We start from the raw sequence: 16534 nt of genomic DNA, 5'->3' as shown, positions 1-16534 counted from the left end.
TACAGTATCTTACTGGAAACCACAAAGCGCATTGTATTTTTTTCTATTTTGCTATTTAAAGCCAACGGGTCAGAGGGTGAGCAATCTGCAGTGACACCAGCTGAAATACATGATGATTTGGAAAATACACAGACGGAAAAAGGTTGCCTTTGCCAGCCCCATGGCATGACACTCACAGCCCTTCTGGGCTCAGAACGCCACATCTGGCTGTCTTCGAGCAGAGGAACTAGGGGGCCTCTGGATGAAGAGACAGAAGAACGGGGGCTGCAGGGGGCACGTGTCTGGGCGGGGCCTGGCTGATGTAACAGGCCCACAGAGACGGACTCTGGTCTCCCAGCCCCCGCCCTTCTCTCCCACCTCCGTTCTATCCAAGCATCTCTCCCCAGCAAGGAAGGCCAGACCGCACTGCTGCCACCTGCCAAGGGTCAACAACCAACTTACAGAAGATTATTCAAACACCTGAGTTTTTTTTTTAATACTTGTACAGAGGAGTAAATAGGACCATGAGTGTATTAAAATGTAAGTCAAAGTAGCCATATGATTGACTGATATCATGTAAACTGTATCTTTCTTTTTCTGATTTAATTAAAAAATTTTTACCAAAAAAATGCTCAGGGCATTCTTTCCTTCCTCCAAGCCGTCCTGCCTCCAAGCCTTTCCACACGCCGCTCCCTCAGTTGGTAAATGCCCTTCCTCTCCCACGGGCTTGGTGAGAGGCCATGTAGCTCAGGGGTTTCAGAGCAGGGCCCTGGGGGGCCAAGCAAGCCGGGTTGGCAGCCTGGCTCCACTTCCCCGGGGGGAAGGATCAGGGGTGAGCTGACTGACCTCTCAAGGCCTCGGTTTCCTCCTCTGTAAAATGGGAATAATAAAGCACCTGCCTCCTAAAGTCATTAGGAAGATGAAACAAGCCAAGGCACCAGCCACCAAGCCAAGACCACACCTGGAAGGGATCAGTACGCAGCAGCTCTTACTAGGCGTGGCATTGGTTAACTGTCTCCATCAAGACACTGCTCGGGGTCCCCTGTCCGAGGGCCTTCCTGACATCCCCTCCTCGGCTTTTGGCTCAGCACCTTTGCCATCCTTACTCTGTGTTAAATTGAAAGATCAGTCTCTCCCCACAAGGTTGTGAGGACCCGGATTATTCATCTGCGAAGCCTCGACAGTTGAGTGAATGAATGACTGTGCATGTAAAGGCGTGGGAGTGTGGGAGTGTGTGTCAACCATAAGAAAGCTGGCAAGAGAACGTTCTAACAAAAGACTCATCTCAAAGAATGGTGTCAGGAGAGCTAAAACCCAGGATGAACTGAGGCTTGCAAAAAAAAAAAAAAAATGCACGCGAGACAAAAAGTCCTTTGTTAGCTGCGTTCTAAGCAAGAATAGGGAAAGAATAGGTCTTTTGCTCCGGCAAGATGGCGTATTGTTAAGAAATGGCAGAGAGAAAGTGGAGCTGGCCTGCCCCTCACTTCTGTGTCTCTCACCGGAAAGGTCTTCAAATCAACCCTCCAAGCAGTCATCAGCTCACCAGACATGTGCTCCATCCACCCACCCCGCCCCAGACAGACGAAAAGACGGAGCCACTGTGCGAGGCATACGGATTCTCAGACCTGGGATCCTGGGCCCAGCCGGTCACCCGAGGGAGAGGGGCGAGCTGCTGAAGTGACCACTCGGGAGGAGAAGCGGTGAAACGGGACAGGAGCAGAAGCCCAGAAATGCATCCAAGTTCCCCGGTTGGTAGACAGAAGAGGGTGGCCCCTAGGGCCTGAATCCTAGGTCATCTGTGCCCTTCCCTGGAAAAATTCCACAGGGGAGTACCAAACAGGAGGTCGTGAGTATGTGAAAAAGAATGCAGCCGTCCCCAGGAGCACACATCAGGAAATCACCATTTCTTTGTTGATAATAATGCTAGACTCATAGCAAATTTCTATATGTGCTAAGAATTTGATCATCTTCCCACATCCTGTCTCTCCCCAGAGACAAGGGAGAGAGGTTCTTCAGACAGCTCCCCTCCCAGGCAAACCCTGTGGGATGGATTTGTCTCCACTACTCTCTCCAGCCTCTTTCTGCCCTCCCTGCCCCGATCACTCTGGATCCCCGGCTCTGGCTGGGTCACACCTGCAAGCCTCCTGCGGCTGCCCATCCCCACCACACCCTTCCTCTCCTGGGCTGTGGCGGCCCATCTTAGGTGGCCCTGTAGGCAGCCTTCCACGCTCCAGTCCAGTGCCACCCGTGCCCTCTGCTCTTCTACCAGACCCCTCAGAGCACATTCAGCCCCGACTCTGCTGTCTGCCCCCAACAGACGGTGAGCGCCCCGAGAGCAGACCCTGTGGCTAATTCATCAGCCACTTACCACGCTGAAGATTCTAGCCAACATCTGTGGGACCAATGAATGAGTGAATGAATGGGTGGACACACTGTGGGTGGCAGGGGGGTGTCCCATGAGCACTTAACTTCCATGAATTCAACCAAATGCACCCGGGGAAAAGTAAATTTAACATACTGTACGTGTGGGAATGTAAGTCGGTGCAGCCTTTATGGAAAAAGAATATGGAGAGTCCTCAAAAAATTAAAAATTAGCATACAGCAATTCTACTTCTGGGTATTTAGCCAAAGAAAATGAAAATGCTAACTCGAAAATATATTTCCATCCTCGTCTTCACCACAGCACTATTCACAATAGCCAGGACATGGAAACAACCTGAGCCCATCGACAGATGAATGGAGAAAGAAGATGTGATACACACACGCATATGCGTGTATATATGTATATACCTACAATGGAATATTATTCACCCATAGAAAAGAAGGAAATCCTGTCATTTGTGACAGCATGGATGGACCTTGAGGGCATTATGCTAAGTGAGATAAGCCAGACACAGAAAGACAAATACTGCATGATCTCATGTATATGTGGAATCTTAAAAAAAAAAAAAATTGAACAAAAAAAATAGTGTATGAACACTTTGGATAGGGTACATGTTCATTCTCTATATTTGGTGCATTACTGCATATGCGTTATACACACACGCGAATGTTTTCCCGCTTGTATAGAAAACTACGTATTCTGAATTTTGTGGCTGATTTCAGGGACTTTGCAGAGTGACGCTGACTCGCATAGATCTCATCGTCCACGTCCATGTCAGATACTGGAACGTGCCTCCTCTGTGCCCTTGCGGAAGGATGTCGGACTTGGTGGTGGGTAAATATACTTTGGGTGGATTCCTGGTTAGTCCAAAAGCCACAGTCCGAGCATGGCCAATCTGTGAGGGTCGCCAGAGCAGTGTTTCCTGGTGTGGGTGCCTTGGAAGAGCAGCTCCACCAGATGGCCAGTGAGTCTGAGGTCAGAGGAGTGTGGACCTCCAGGGAAGCCTCCTCAAGCTGCTCTCTTGTCTGCAGGACTTTTCAGAGCCTTTAATACACTGGCTCTCTCTCAAGCAGGGAGTATAGCATGCTGAGTTCCCAAATTTATCATCCAGGGAGCCCTCCTTTTTACCCCAGAGCAGCGGGTGGGGGTGGGGAGGGATAGAAACCAGTCCGCTGAACAGACTGGGGAACAGGTCCTCTTGAGTCACGCCATGGAGGGGGGATCTCCCCTAGGCCTTGACCTACTCAACATTTGATCCCATTTGAAGCCAACGCAAATGTGGGAGGAGAGCTAACAGAACGCTGGACTAACATGGATCAAAATGCTCACATGCAGGAATGAACGATCGGTCTTGTATTTTGGGTCAGAAATGGAAAGCATTCACTCAACAAAGAGAACAGAGCGCTTCCCATGTGTGCGGTGCACCCAGACCTGGGACCACAAGACTAACAAGACTCTGGAGGGCTCAGAGCAGCTGGGCGTGTAGGGTAGAGAGGAGCTGGCCTGCCAGAGGGGCGAGCATCTCTCCATGTGTTTCCTGAGCATCTACTGTGTGCCAGGCCATGGGCCAGGTGCTGGGGGTCACAGAGAGAAGACGACTGACAGGTCCGGGCTCCATGGACTTCCCCACAGCCAGGGACCGATGGCAGACACACACAGCCTTGCAAAAGTATGCAAAGTCACTTCTGGAAGTGGTAAGTGCTATAAAGACAACAGCACAGCATGACCTACAGGGGAGGCTGTCTCGGCCAGATGGTCAAAGGAGGCCTCCTGGAGAAGGTGGCGTCTGGGTGGAGGCCTGCATAACGCTGGGGTATGCAGGTTACCCACCATCGCTCAGCAGTTTCTCCCTGTGGCCCTTCTGCTCTGACCTCTGCTCCAGAAGGAGCTGGGGCGGAGGTCTGCACCAGTACCTGGGGGTGCACCACATCCACTGAGCCCTTCCGACTGGAGAGACTCAAGAATAACATAGCTGTGATTTATGGAGCACGTCCTGGGTGCCTCGTGGGGTGTAAGTAATCTCAGCTGCCCTCACCTGCAAGATGGGTGTATTATCATTGCCGTTTGGTCCTGGTCCACAGCCAGGCAATGGGGAAGCTGGGAAGAGAAGCGGCAGGTAACTGCAGGGCTGAACTACAATTCTGGGCGGCACAAATGAGCAAATAAATAGAGGATGTGCCCTGGAGTAGTAAGTGATGAGGAGAAAAACATGGAAGGTGAGGGGTAGCTGGAGAATGGGTGATCTACACTACACAGGCGGTCCTGGTGAGGGGCTGCCATGTGAGCTGAGGGTGGAAGGATGGGAGAGCACCCAGGCAGAGAGACCAGCTGGGCCAAAGGCCCTGAGGTGGGAAGGACGTAGTCACGTGAGAGGGTGGGAAGAGGGTGGCAGAGCCGGGGTGGAGAGGGGGTCGGGATGCAGGTCATGGAGGTCAGCAAAGCACCAGGGGACCTGTTGGCATTTTATTCTCAGAGCGAGAGGAAGGGTTTTACACAGGGAGACACCGTGGTCACAGCGACCGTGGGGAGACTCTTTGCTGGGTGCCAGGTGGTTGGGGGGGTACTTTAGGGGGCTGATGGAGTTGGCTGACAGGTCTCTGAAGATGGAGATTTGAACAAGGAGGTGATGGGGGACGTGGTGAGAAGTGGACAGACTGGCGGATACACTTTGTAGAATCAAAATGATGACCTCAGGTTAGAAATGGGACCAATAGCTTCTCCCCTTTCTACTCCACATCTCCCTGTCCTGCTGCACCAGGAATAAAATCTGGAGCATCCCCAGGTCCTTGAGTTCCTCTTCACAGGAGACAGGCACGTGGGCCTCCTGGAAGGGTGAAGGGACATCCTTTTAGGGCCCTAACCCACCAGGCGCTAGGGTCTTACGTCCTGTCAATGCTGCTGCCACCTGACAAGGTGGGCTGCGTGACTCGGATGTCAGGGCTCGTGTCGCTGCCTCAGGGCCCACCAACAAAACGAGGCTGTCCAACACACGGCGGCCTCAAGAATCTCACGTGTGGCAGGACCACACAAACAAGAACCCCTCTAGCAGCAGGGAACTCGCCGGCCATCCCAGTCTTGCCACAGAACACCCACGTGACTTGGTCAGCCTCCACGTGGCTCTGAGCTGAGCTGTAGGTGGACATGCCTCCTTTCGGGGATGGAGAAGACCCATGAGGTGATGGACCCAGAGGAAGGGCTGCCTCTGCTCCTGGCCCTCACCCACCGATCCTCCACGAAAAGACGAAAGACAGGGGTGTGAAGCCCCATGGGACCCACCCTCCCTGGGGTCCTGCCTGATGCAGCCCTCACTCTTCTACCTGTGACACGACCACACACAACCAGATGGAAAAACAGGCAACGAGCACGAATAGGCAACTCACAGAAGAGTCAACCTGCACGGCCAGTAAACATAGGAAGGGATTTCAACCACACGACTTCTCAGGGAAATGTAAATCAAGAGGACAGTGACAAAGCATTTTACACCCATCCCCCAGGCAAAAATGAAGACGTCTGGGCAATCCCGTGTGTGAGCGAGGCCGAAGGTCAACACTGCCGGCTGGGGGAGTGGCACGTGGCACGGTCACTGCAGAAATCAGGTCCATCCTCATACCCTGTGCCCAGCAATTCCATTCCTCAGCATACACCCCAGAGAAGCACACACGTGGGCCCCGGGAGATGCGCACAGGGAGGCCCGCGGTGGCACTGTGACAGCAGGTGCTCAGAGACAACCCAGACGCCCCTCAACCAAGGCATGGGTGCACAGATGGGGTCTATTCACCACAGCTGAAATGAATCAACAACAGCTAAGAAGAACAACACAGATGGGCTTTGTTAATACTGAGGGGAAAGAAGTAAATTCCAAAAGACTGCCTATAGCGTGATGCCTTTTCTCTGTAAAATTAAACACGACTCAAACTAAATAATGTGCTTCTGGGGAATATATCAGTAGCATAAATTAGACATCAAGATTCAGGATAGAGAAAGTGTGACTTGGGAGGCGGGAGCAGGAGTTGCCTGAGGGACGTACACAGGGGTGCAAGCTACCGGTCCTTATTCTAATTGTCATGCTGGTGGTGGATTCAAGGGGGAGTTCATTGTTTCATTTATGAAAATGAAAAACCTGGAGTGGGGTGAACACCTTCTTGGGTCCCCAAGGGCCACACTGAGCCTGGTTAGCAGTTGATAAACTTGTCGTGGGCTCACATAAGCCCAGGCGTTTAAGACCCTCGAGAGCCAGCCTGTCACCTCACCTGAGGCTGCAGACCCCCGCTCGCCATCCCCTTAGCAGTCACACGTCGTCTTTGTCCCGATGTTCCCTCTGCCTGGGATCCCATTCACTGACCCATGAAATTCTTCCCACCCTTCAAGACCCAGACCAAGGCCATCTCCACTGGTCCAATCTGCTCTTTCCAAACTGGGAATCTCACCTCCGAGCACCCACCACACCCCATATGCTTTTCCCTAAAGTGCAGACCAGGCTGCTCTCAGGCTGCTTGTTATGGGCTGAATTGTGTCCCCCCGTAGAATTCATATGCCCAGCCCTAAGTCTCAGTACGTCAGAATGTGTCTGTATCTGGAGGTATGACCCTTAAAGAGGTGATTAAGTTAAAATGAGGCCATTCGGGTGAGCCCTCTTCCAACCTCACTGGTGTCGTTAGAAGAGGAGATTAGGACACACAGAGACATCAGGGCACATTAGAATTCATATGCCCAGCCCTAACTCTCAGTACGTCAGAATGTGTCTGTATCTGGAGGTATGACCCTTAAAGAGGTGATTAAGTTAAAATGAGGCCATTCGGGTGAGCCCTCTTCCAACCTCACTGGTGTCGTTAGAAGAGATTAGGACACACAGAGACATCAGGGCACGTGCACAGAGGAAAGACCAAATGAAGACACAGGAAGAAGGCGACCCTCTACACACCAAGCGTAGGGGCCTCAGAAGAAGCCAACCCTGCCAGCACCTTGATCTTGGACTTCAGCCCCCAGGACTGTGTGTGGAAGTCGCCCCGCCTGCGGTCGGTCCTCATTCCGGCTGCCCAAGCTGCCTGAAAGCCCCACAAACAGTCCCCCTCCCTGGGAGATGGTGCAGGTGTGGCTCCCAGGCCTGGACAACAACAGCCCTATTGTCAGTGGCCCCTGTGATGGTTTGGGATGGACACACGCCCAGAAGTCAGGCCCCAGATCCAATCAGAGTGAGCTCCAGGGCTCTTGCAGGCGCTGCCACAGAAAGGTCAGGCTCTTTCCTGCAGGACCTGAGCCTGGAGGTTGACCGCCCCCGACAGACACCTTTCTGCCCCAGAGGAAGCTGATGCCAGCTCACGTCCCAGGGCTCCCCAAGTCGGCACACCGACCTTCAGTTCCCGAGGATGCACAATTCCCCTTCCCGCCTGAGGCAGCTTGAATTGGGTTTCGGTTTCCAGCATCCACGAGGGCCTTGCCTGGTCCTGCCCTGGGGCCCTCTCCTCAGATCTAAGCAGTAAAATCCAGAACACTCAGGAGGGGAGACAGAAACATAGGCAGAGTGGGGACCGCACTGGGCGTGAGGAGGTGGAGAACGGTGAGCCTTTGGGTCTCAGCATGGGATGCAGAACCCGTGAAGGGCTGCTGCCCCCCACCAATGTCAATCTCCTCCTTCCTGCTCCGTCACAGACCCTTAGCTTATCTCACAGCCGCTCGGAATTAAAAGGAAAAAAAAAAGACTACATTTCCCAGCTTCCCTTGCAGCTAGGTGTGTCATGTGACTAGGTCCTGGCCAATGGGAAGTAGGCAGAAGTGTGGGGTGGAGCTTCTGGGAAGTCTCTGCAAAGGCCAGTGATGTGTTCTGCGTCCAGAGTGTGGACTTGATGGCCAGAGTCCCCAAAGACTAGAATCCTGATCCCTCACCCCTACAAGGCAGCCCCAGTTGGCTGGTCATTCCCGGAAAGAGGCAATCCCACGAGGGCAGGGCAGTGTTGAAGAGCCTGGAAAGCGTAAATCTGAGGCTTGCTTCTTGCTGTCCTGGAGCAGGTTGCCTATTTACACACGCGGAAGCCAAGGCTCAGAGGGGAAGTGACTCCTCAGACTCGCAGGGGTCTCATCTTGACCTCCCCTTCCTCTGCTCCCACTGCCACCACCTGAGAAACCCAGACCAGGGTAACTCCTTCCTAACCAGCCTCCAGATTGGCAGTCTCGCTCTATCCTGGCAGCTCACGGCCAAAATGGGTCTCCACTGCTACCACTTTGCCACCTTCTGCCTGGAAGACTGGACCAGACTCCTCACTCCCACACTTGCCCCTCCGCTCACCAGAGGAAAATCCAAACCCCGGACTTGGCCTGACAGGTGCCACAATGTCTGCCTCCTGGCTCCTTCTCTGACCTCTGAGTCTCTCTGTACTCCAGCCACGCCGGCCTCCGTGCTGTTTGTCAAACCACCAAGCACATTCCTGCCTCAGGGCCTTTGCACCTGCCGTCCCCTCTCTGTCTTCCCCCAGACACCTCCCTCACAAATCCAGAGGCCTTCCCTGACCACAGAGGCTGAAAGAGCAGCCTCCAGCCACAGAGAGCACCGGAGAAATTTTTGGTGAACGCATGAGTGAGTGAATGAATGAATTCTGTACCCACTCTTTAATGACTCTTCCAGAATTCCCATTAGATTGAATCACATAATGTTGTTATTTCTGTGGGCCTAAAACCACTGACTTGTGGCAATTTCACATAGTGCAACCTTACTTTGGCAGTCATGCCCCTGCTCAAAGCTCCCCGTTATCTCCTACCACCTAGAAATAGAAACTGCGAGCCGTGACCCCACACACCTCCAGGCTCTGGCTCCCACTCCCTTCCAGGTCCCGCAGGCCTGCTGTCTAGCATCGCAATCCCAGGGGTTTTCTTGGCGCCTCTGTTTGCTTAAATCCCCTGAGGCCATCCTACCCAGGTCCTCCTCTCAAAGAATGCTCCTTGCCCCAGGCCTCTGCTCCTGCTCAGTGTATACTGGTATTATAAACTGGTGGGGGCTTCCCTGTGGGCACAGTGGTTAAGAATCCGCCTGCCAATGCAGGGGACACGGGTTCGAGCCCTGGTCTGGGAAGATCCCACATGCCGCGGAGCAACTAAGCCCGAGTGCCACAACTACTGAGCCTGCACTCCAGAGCCTGCGAGCCACAACTACTGAGCCCACGAGCCACAACTACTGAAGCCCGCATGCCTAGAGCCCATGCTCTGCAACAAGAGACGCCACGACGAGAAGCCCACACAGTGAAACGACAAGTAGCCCCCACTCACCGCAACTAGAAAAAGACCACGCACAGCAACAAAGACCCAACGCAGCCAAAAATAAATTAATTAATTAAAATTTTAAAATTTTTTAATAAATAAATAAATAAACTGGTGGTGCATACTGGCGGTATTCCCCCGCCTCAGCCTGCAACGGATCCCTCAATCCTACAACTCTGGGCAGCTGGGGGCTTCTGGACAGCAGGGACTCCTTCATCCCAGGACTCCCTGCACTGGAGCCCTCCTGTTGCACCCTGGCAGGCATTATCACAATGCCACCAACAGGCTAGCTACTCCAGGACTGCGAGTGATACTGGGATCCGCCCAGTCCTAGGAGAACCTGCCACTCACTTTTTGCTGACCTTGGGCCTCAGTCTCCCCATATGTAACATCTCATATGTCAACAAAGACACAGCTCAAAATAACACCAGAGCCCAGGCCTGGGTCCCAGAAACAGGGGGCATGGGTGTGAGCAGGAGAAGGCAGGAAAACCACAGCAACCACAAGGGAAGGTGCCCAGGATGGTGGGAGATGATACCAGGCAGAAGGAATGCGTGGAGCCGAGGCCCCCAAGCAGGACCCAAACAGTGCCGTGTGCTTGGGAAACAGCATGAGGCTGGGTGGGCAAGGGGGACAGGAAGATGGGAGCGGATGAGGACAGAGGGCAGCGGCGGACCAGTGAGAAGTTGGGATTTCATTCTGAGGCCAGGGGGAGCCTCCCAAGGAGGTTAAGCAGGGAAATGACAGGATCTGATTTCCACTTACAAAGGACAACCCTGCCGGCAGGAGGGTTTGCAGGATGGCCGGAGGCTGGGAGGTGCCACCTGTGTGACCCGAGGGGGAGCGAGTGAGGGCATGGAGCAGTGGCCAGACTTGGGGTGGATCTTTTCAACATGAACTGGATTTGCTGATGTCGGGGCTGAAGGAGACAGAGAACCCAGGGGTGCCCTGTGAGCAGTCGAGCAGGCTGGGTGAACCACTGCAGCCGAGGGACCTGAGGCAGACCCGACTTTCAGGGACGTTCACTGCTCGATTCAGCAGTGAGGCTGCAGGGTTTCCGGCCCCCCAGTCCAGACGCATACAAGCGAGAAGACATACAACATGGCCTTCCCCACATCGACCGGGGCTTCCTGGCAACCAACATTGTTCCCGTGCCCTTTCCACCAGGCTTTTACACCATTCCCATAAAACAGGGGTTGGAAATTCAAATGCCCACAGTGGCCAGGCAAGGCAATGCAGAAGGGTGGGGGCTGTGGCAGTGAACGGGCTGCCCAGGTTCCACCTAAAGGGCGCTGTGTTCTCAGCTGTAGCCCATTAGTAACTAAGTGGGCACAGGTGTAAGCTCTCCGTAGATCTGCCAATTTTTCCAAAGAAGCCAGAAGTCCATATTTTTAGGCGAAACAGATAGTTTCTAAATTTGGGCTTCAATTTAAAAAACAGTATCAGTGCTGTATCCGCCAGTTAGCATTTGGGCCACTGGCTGCTGGTGTGCAACTCTACTGGGAACAGTTGGTGGTGGATTCCAATTGGAGAGCTGACCCTCATCAGCAGACCTAAATTCAAGTTGTGGCACCTGCAGGATCCCTCATCTAGGGCGTTCTAGCCTGCAGCAGAGAAGGGGGTCCCAGAGCACTCCCGAGGCAATTTGGTCTCCCCATAGTTTATAAGACCCCGCTTGGGGTGTCTGGGTGAGCACATACCCACTTTGAGCTCCTTTCCGAAGACGGTGCGCTCCCCCAGCGCCGAGCAGTTCCAGCGGCCATTGCGGAACTGAAACTGACACTCGTCCAGGCCCATTTGCGAGCCTTCTCCTATGACGATGATGGCGTCGGGCCGGCTCTGGCAGATCGCCCGCTGTCTGGGAGCCAGGCCTGGGATCTTGTTACAGATGATGCTCGCGCCCAGAGCTACCACCGAGGAGAAGCCACTGGAGCAGGGGACACAGAGAGATGGGGCGTTAGGCCAGCAAGGTGGGGGGCACACCTACAGGCCCTCCCTAGGCGTCCAGCCCTGCCCTCCCCCTGCTACTGCTCCCAGCACGGGTCTCTCAACTTTTTTGATACTGCACCCCCAACCCACGTTCACTCATTTATAATTCCCATCGGTACTTGTACCATGTGTATATTCAATATTAGTGAGGCTTAATTTCTTTCTTAGACACAAAGAAAGACGATGCGTGTCACAAACATACTGTCAAATGAACTAAGCCAGTTGCCTATGCATCTATGGGAGAATTCAATTGAGATGAAGTTTAAAATCATGCAAAATGGAACTGCACTGTTTAGGGGTCATCTCTGGGTGGTAAAACTGCAAAGGTAACCACCAAGTTTCACGTAGCGTTTGCCTCTGAAAGGGGGATGGGTGCACAGATGTTGATTAAAAAACAAAAACTGTTCAGACATGTTATATATGGACGACATATTGTATGTATGTATATGTTTTATTTTAAAAAAATCTTTAAAAAGCAACTGTGAATAAAAGTTGTAGTATTTCCTTCCTGCGTGCCAATGGAATACGTGTATCCCACTCCAGGTATAACTGGCCTAGAGGACGCTTATGACTATCGCAGCAAGGTTCCTGTCTTCCCAACTCATTCACAGGTACGTACTAGGCACCTATCAGGGTACCAGGCTCCCAGGCACCATGCTGGGAGGCAGGCAAGGCCCTAACTTCGAGGGGCTATGGAGGGAGACCATGCAAATGTCTCAAATGAACACAACACAACATTCAATGACATGCACTACAAAGAAAATAAATGAAGATGCTGTGATAACAAGTAGTGGTGGGTCTGGGAGGGAAGGGAGAGGGGCCGCTTTAGCATGAGTGGTCAAGGAGGGCCTCCCTGAGGAGGTAACAGTGCAGCAGAGACCCGAATGGTCAGGAACCAGCCATGGGAAGGTCTGGGGAAGAGTATTCTGGGCAGAGGAAACAGAAGATGCAAAGTCCTGGGAAGGGAACAAGCTTGGGATCGCCAAGGAACAGAAAGAACCCACAGAACCCAATGCAGAACCAGGGCTCGGTGGGGGGGGGGCGGGGTCTGGGGAGAGGAGAGGGCTCAGGGCTGATCTATCTCGGTACATCAAGAAGCACTGAAGGGCTGGAAGCAGGTTACTGACAGGATCCCATGCCTCCAGCCCCAGGGGGGAGAGGGCTACAGGGCTCCAGAACAACAGCAGGGAGAGTGGGCAGGCCAGAGGTGGCTTGGCCTGGGTGGCCGCAGATGGAGGCAACCCAGCTCGCTGATGGATGAGGTGGAGCCGATGGGAGGGCTGGGGAAGGGTACAAGGGAAAGAGAGGCGTCAGTGTGGCTTGTGGGTATCTGGCCTGAGGGTGGGCCCATTTCCTAATATCAAGATAACCCCAAAGAGGCTCCAGTGGTAGCCCTGACAATGCAGCTAGCCCTCCCGTTACACAAAGATGGCCCACTTGTCTGGAGCTTCCTTTTGCATAATCCTTCAAAGGTCATCAAGCACCCTTTGAAAGAGAAGACCTCACTCTGGTTATAATAATGAGATCCCATTTACATGGGCCATGGTCAGCCGCTGGGCTAATTGCCTCGTCTTTCCAGTCCAGGCTCAGCTGTGGGAAGTTGTTCTGGAATTGGGATTTCTCAAGGCGAGGGTCCCCTGACCAACACCACAAGAGCTGAGGTGACCCCACTCCTCTCGAAGCACATAACTGCCGCTCCTGCCACACACCAGCCCTCTTCCTGCCTCGGGCAGGTGGTCCCTCTCCCTGGAAGCTCTCTCACCCCCTGACCTTCACACGGTTGGCTTCTTGCCATCATCCAAGTAACCTCAAGGGTCCCCTCCCCGACCATCCCACCTAAGGGAACCTGCCTCTCCACCCCATCCCTCCTAACTTTCCATCACAATCTGTTTTGTTTACTTAATACTCTTGATTACTCATGGTCTTCTGAAATGTTTTAATGTACGTGTTTGTTTTTAACCTGTGTGCTTGCTTTTTTATCACCTGTCTTTCTCATTAGACCATCAGCTCCTTGAGGACAGGGAGGCTGTCTGCTGGGCTTGCTAAATGGATTGTGGAGCTTCAAAAATGTCACTGCCTATTACACAGCAGGTGCCCCTAGTTATGCCTTGACTGCATCCGGGAACTTCTGCAGCATCCCTATTATATGCAAATGCAGTAGGGCAGGTGCTACCACTAACTCTAGACCAGTCGGCCTTTCGAAACAGCCCTATAGGGCAGGAATCACCATCTCCGTTTAACATATCCACTTTGCCTAGCTGAGAACCGAGGCTCACCGAGGTTGAGGCCTGGAGGCTAGCAGGTGATGGATCTAAAACAGGACCCTAGCAAGAGCTCTCAGTCATTCGTCTCAGCCACTCAAAGAGAGTCTAACAGGGAGCTAGGATGTTTTAAATGTTTCAGGAAGACGCAGCACAGAAAGAGGAGGTCAAGTGGAGATGTTCTGGCCACAAGTCAGGAGGAACCTGTCGACACCTAGTTGACCACCAGGAAATCCCTACACCAGCAGAGAGCCAAACTATATATTGCGGTAAAAAATGCACAGGCACCATAGTCTCGCAGCTAAGAGCTCAGGTCTAGGGTGCCATCTAAGCTTCCTTCACCTAGTAGCTGTGTGACCTTGGGCAAGTTACATCCCCTCTCTGTACTTCAGTTTTCCCATTGCTAAAATGAGGATATGAACTGGACCTCACCTCATAGGGCTGCTGAAAAATTAAATGTGTCAAAACATGGGAAGTGCTCTGAACGTATCAGGTACACAGTGAGTACTCAATAAATGAGCTGCTGTGGTGGTTATTATTATTGCATCTGACTGTTACAAAAAGGCTAGTGCTTGAGTCACTTGAACTATCCAGAAAAAATAAGAATACCACAGGTGCCCTGCCATCCATCCGAGGAACCAAAAGGCCTCCCATGCCCATTTTACAGATGGATAACCCGAGGTACAGAGAGCAGCAGCAGGGCCTGGCCCCAAACCACCCTGCAACTCCTCCCGACCTGGCCCTCTCCCCACCCCAAAGGGCGGCAGCGGGGCGGAAGGCCGGCGCCCTCCCTCCGGGCAGCTGGGCCCCTGCGGGGACTATGAGGTCTCGGCGCCGCCGGCGGGAGGTCGGGCGGGCGGGGCGGCCAGAGGAGTTATTTTCTGTTGTTTTCCCTTTCTCTCTCCCCTCCCGGGTCCCTCCGCCCCGTTTCTAATTAAAAAGGAGATAAAGCCGCACGCGGCCAGCGCCAATCAGCCCCACCGGCTTCCTGGATGCTGGATGCGCGCGGGACGGCGGGGCGCGGGCCAAGATGAAGATTAAAGCAGGGGAAAAAAAAGAAAGCCACCCAGATGCGGGCGAATCAATAACACTTAAAACACACCGGCAGGCAGGCAGCGCGCGAGCCTCGCAGCCGCCTCTCCGCCCGCGGTCGCGTCTCGGCCCGCGGTCAGGGCTGGCAGCCGCTTGGTCCGCTCTGTGCGCACCTGCTGGCCGCCACGGCCGGTCAACTTGAGAAATCCCCACGCCAGAGCCGCGGGGTGGGGAAACGGGGGAGTGGTAGTGACAAAACACAAAGGATCCACCACACACACACCATCGCCGCAGCCCCTGCAGTCCGACCTCTCCCCGAGCGGAGCTGGGGAGCAGGTTGCGTGAAACCTGGCAAGGTGGCCCTTGAGCGTCAGAACCTCTACCCATCCCTAAAGCCCCCGCCCCCACCTCCTGTGCCTCACGCGCATTATCTCCGAAGTACAAAGGGTGACTGGCCGCGCATATGCAGCTCCAAGACGCGTCCCGAGCCGCCCCCTCCCACCTTCCAGCCAGCGCGCCGCCCCGGCCCCACCTCCTAGAAAGGCTGGCGTGAGGCAGGGAGGGCTGCTCCGCGAGCAAGCTGGCCGCCTTGGGTGCCCAGTTTTAGGGGGCGGGGTGTCCCGCCTCTCTCTGGCGCTGGCTCTGCGAGCTTGTCTCCCTGGGTGTCTCGGGCCATCTCTAGTTCTACCTTTGTGTGCGTCTGTTAGGGTGGTTGGCGCTGTCCCCTTCGCCTGGGATGGGGCTCCGGGAGTCTGAGGGTCCTTGGAAACCGGGTGGTGCCAAGGCTCTGAGGAGCGGTTTGTGTTTTTGCCAGCGAACGTCCCTCCCTCCGGGTACCTGTTCCCTGTTCACGGACCGGCCCCGCCTGCCGCCCGGGGACTGCCCTGTACTAGGAGCGGCTGTGCCCTCGCCTCTGTGTACAGAGTTCCTTTCGGGCTCTGGGGGCTGAGCTCCCTGCGAGCGGCTGTGGTCCCGGCAGGGTGTTCCCGCTGGACCTGCTGTTCCCATGCCCTGGTCTGAAGGGTCCTTGGGAGACGATGACCTTTGCAGCGGCTAGCCCTCTTCAGAGTCCCCGAAGCTGGAGCGTCCCTACTGGCTGTCCTTGGTTTGGGGGTCTTCCAGCCTCAGGCGTTCTCAGGACGGCCAGTCCCCCTGCCCGTGTCTCTGGAGCTGTGCGCGCCCCTGGGGCTCCCGCCCGAGGGGGGCCTTTGTGCGCCCACCGCTCCCGCACCGCGCCCACCCGGCGTCTCTGAGGAGCCAAGGAAGTTGGCGGCCGGCGGTGGCTCGCGGGCGACGCAACCCCTCCCCAAGCCACGCCAACTTTGCCGGGACGCGCGTGCAGGAGGTGCGAGCGGCCCTTACCCGATCCGGAGGTAGACCATGCCCAGGCTGAGAAAGAGGTGGCCCAGGCAGCGCCGCGCTTTCCGGTTCATAGTCCCCGCTGGCCGCCGGGGCCGCGGGCCGGGCTGTGCTGATCCCGCGGGCCGGCCCTGGCGGGGCAATCAACATAGCCCGCCCGGGAGGCGCGGGCCGAGGCTTCCCGGGGCCGTCTGTCGTGCGCCCGTCCGCGCGCTCGGCGCCTGAGCCTCGCCGGGAGCGCGGGAGCCACGGAGCGGGAGGAGGGAGGGAGGAGCGAGCGCGG

At 54.7% G+C, this 16534-nt stretch overlaps 1 protein-coding gene across 1 annotated transcript in view; it reads right to left on the bottom strand.

Moving 5' to 3' along the window:
- WNT7A (Wnt family member 7A) overlaps positions 1-16325 on the bottom strand; it is a 67315-nt gene extending 50990 nt beyond the window's left edge. Inside the window, exons 1-2 of the mRNA XM_024763424.1 lie at positions 16255-16325; positions 11311-11537 (exon numbers count right to left, since the gene is read on the bottom strand). Coding sequence (XP_024619192.1) covers positions 11311-11537; positions 16255-16325 — 298 coding nt within the window. The remainder of the gene's footprint in view (positions 1-11310; positions 11538-16254) is intronic.
- Between the last annotated feature and the right edge of the window lie 209 nt (positions 16326-16534).

This window comes from Neophocaena asiaeorientalis, unplaced genomic scaffold (genome assembly GCF_003031525.2).
Source record: "Neophocaena asiaeorientalis asiaeorientalis breed wild unplaced genomic scaffold, Neophocaena_asiaeorientalis_V1.1 scaffold433, whole genome shotgun sequence".
NCBI lineage: Eukaryota > Metazoa > Chordata > Mammalia > Artiodactyla > Phocoenidae > Neophocaena > Neophocaena asiaeorientalis.
This window is presented reverse-complemented; position numbering and strand designations above follow the sequence as displayed.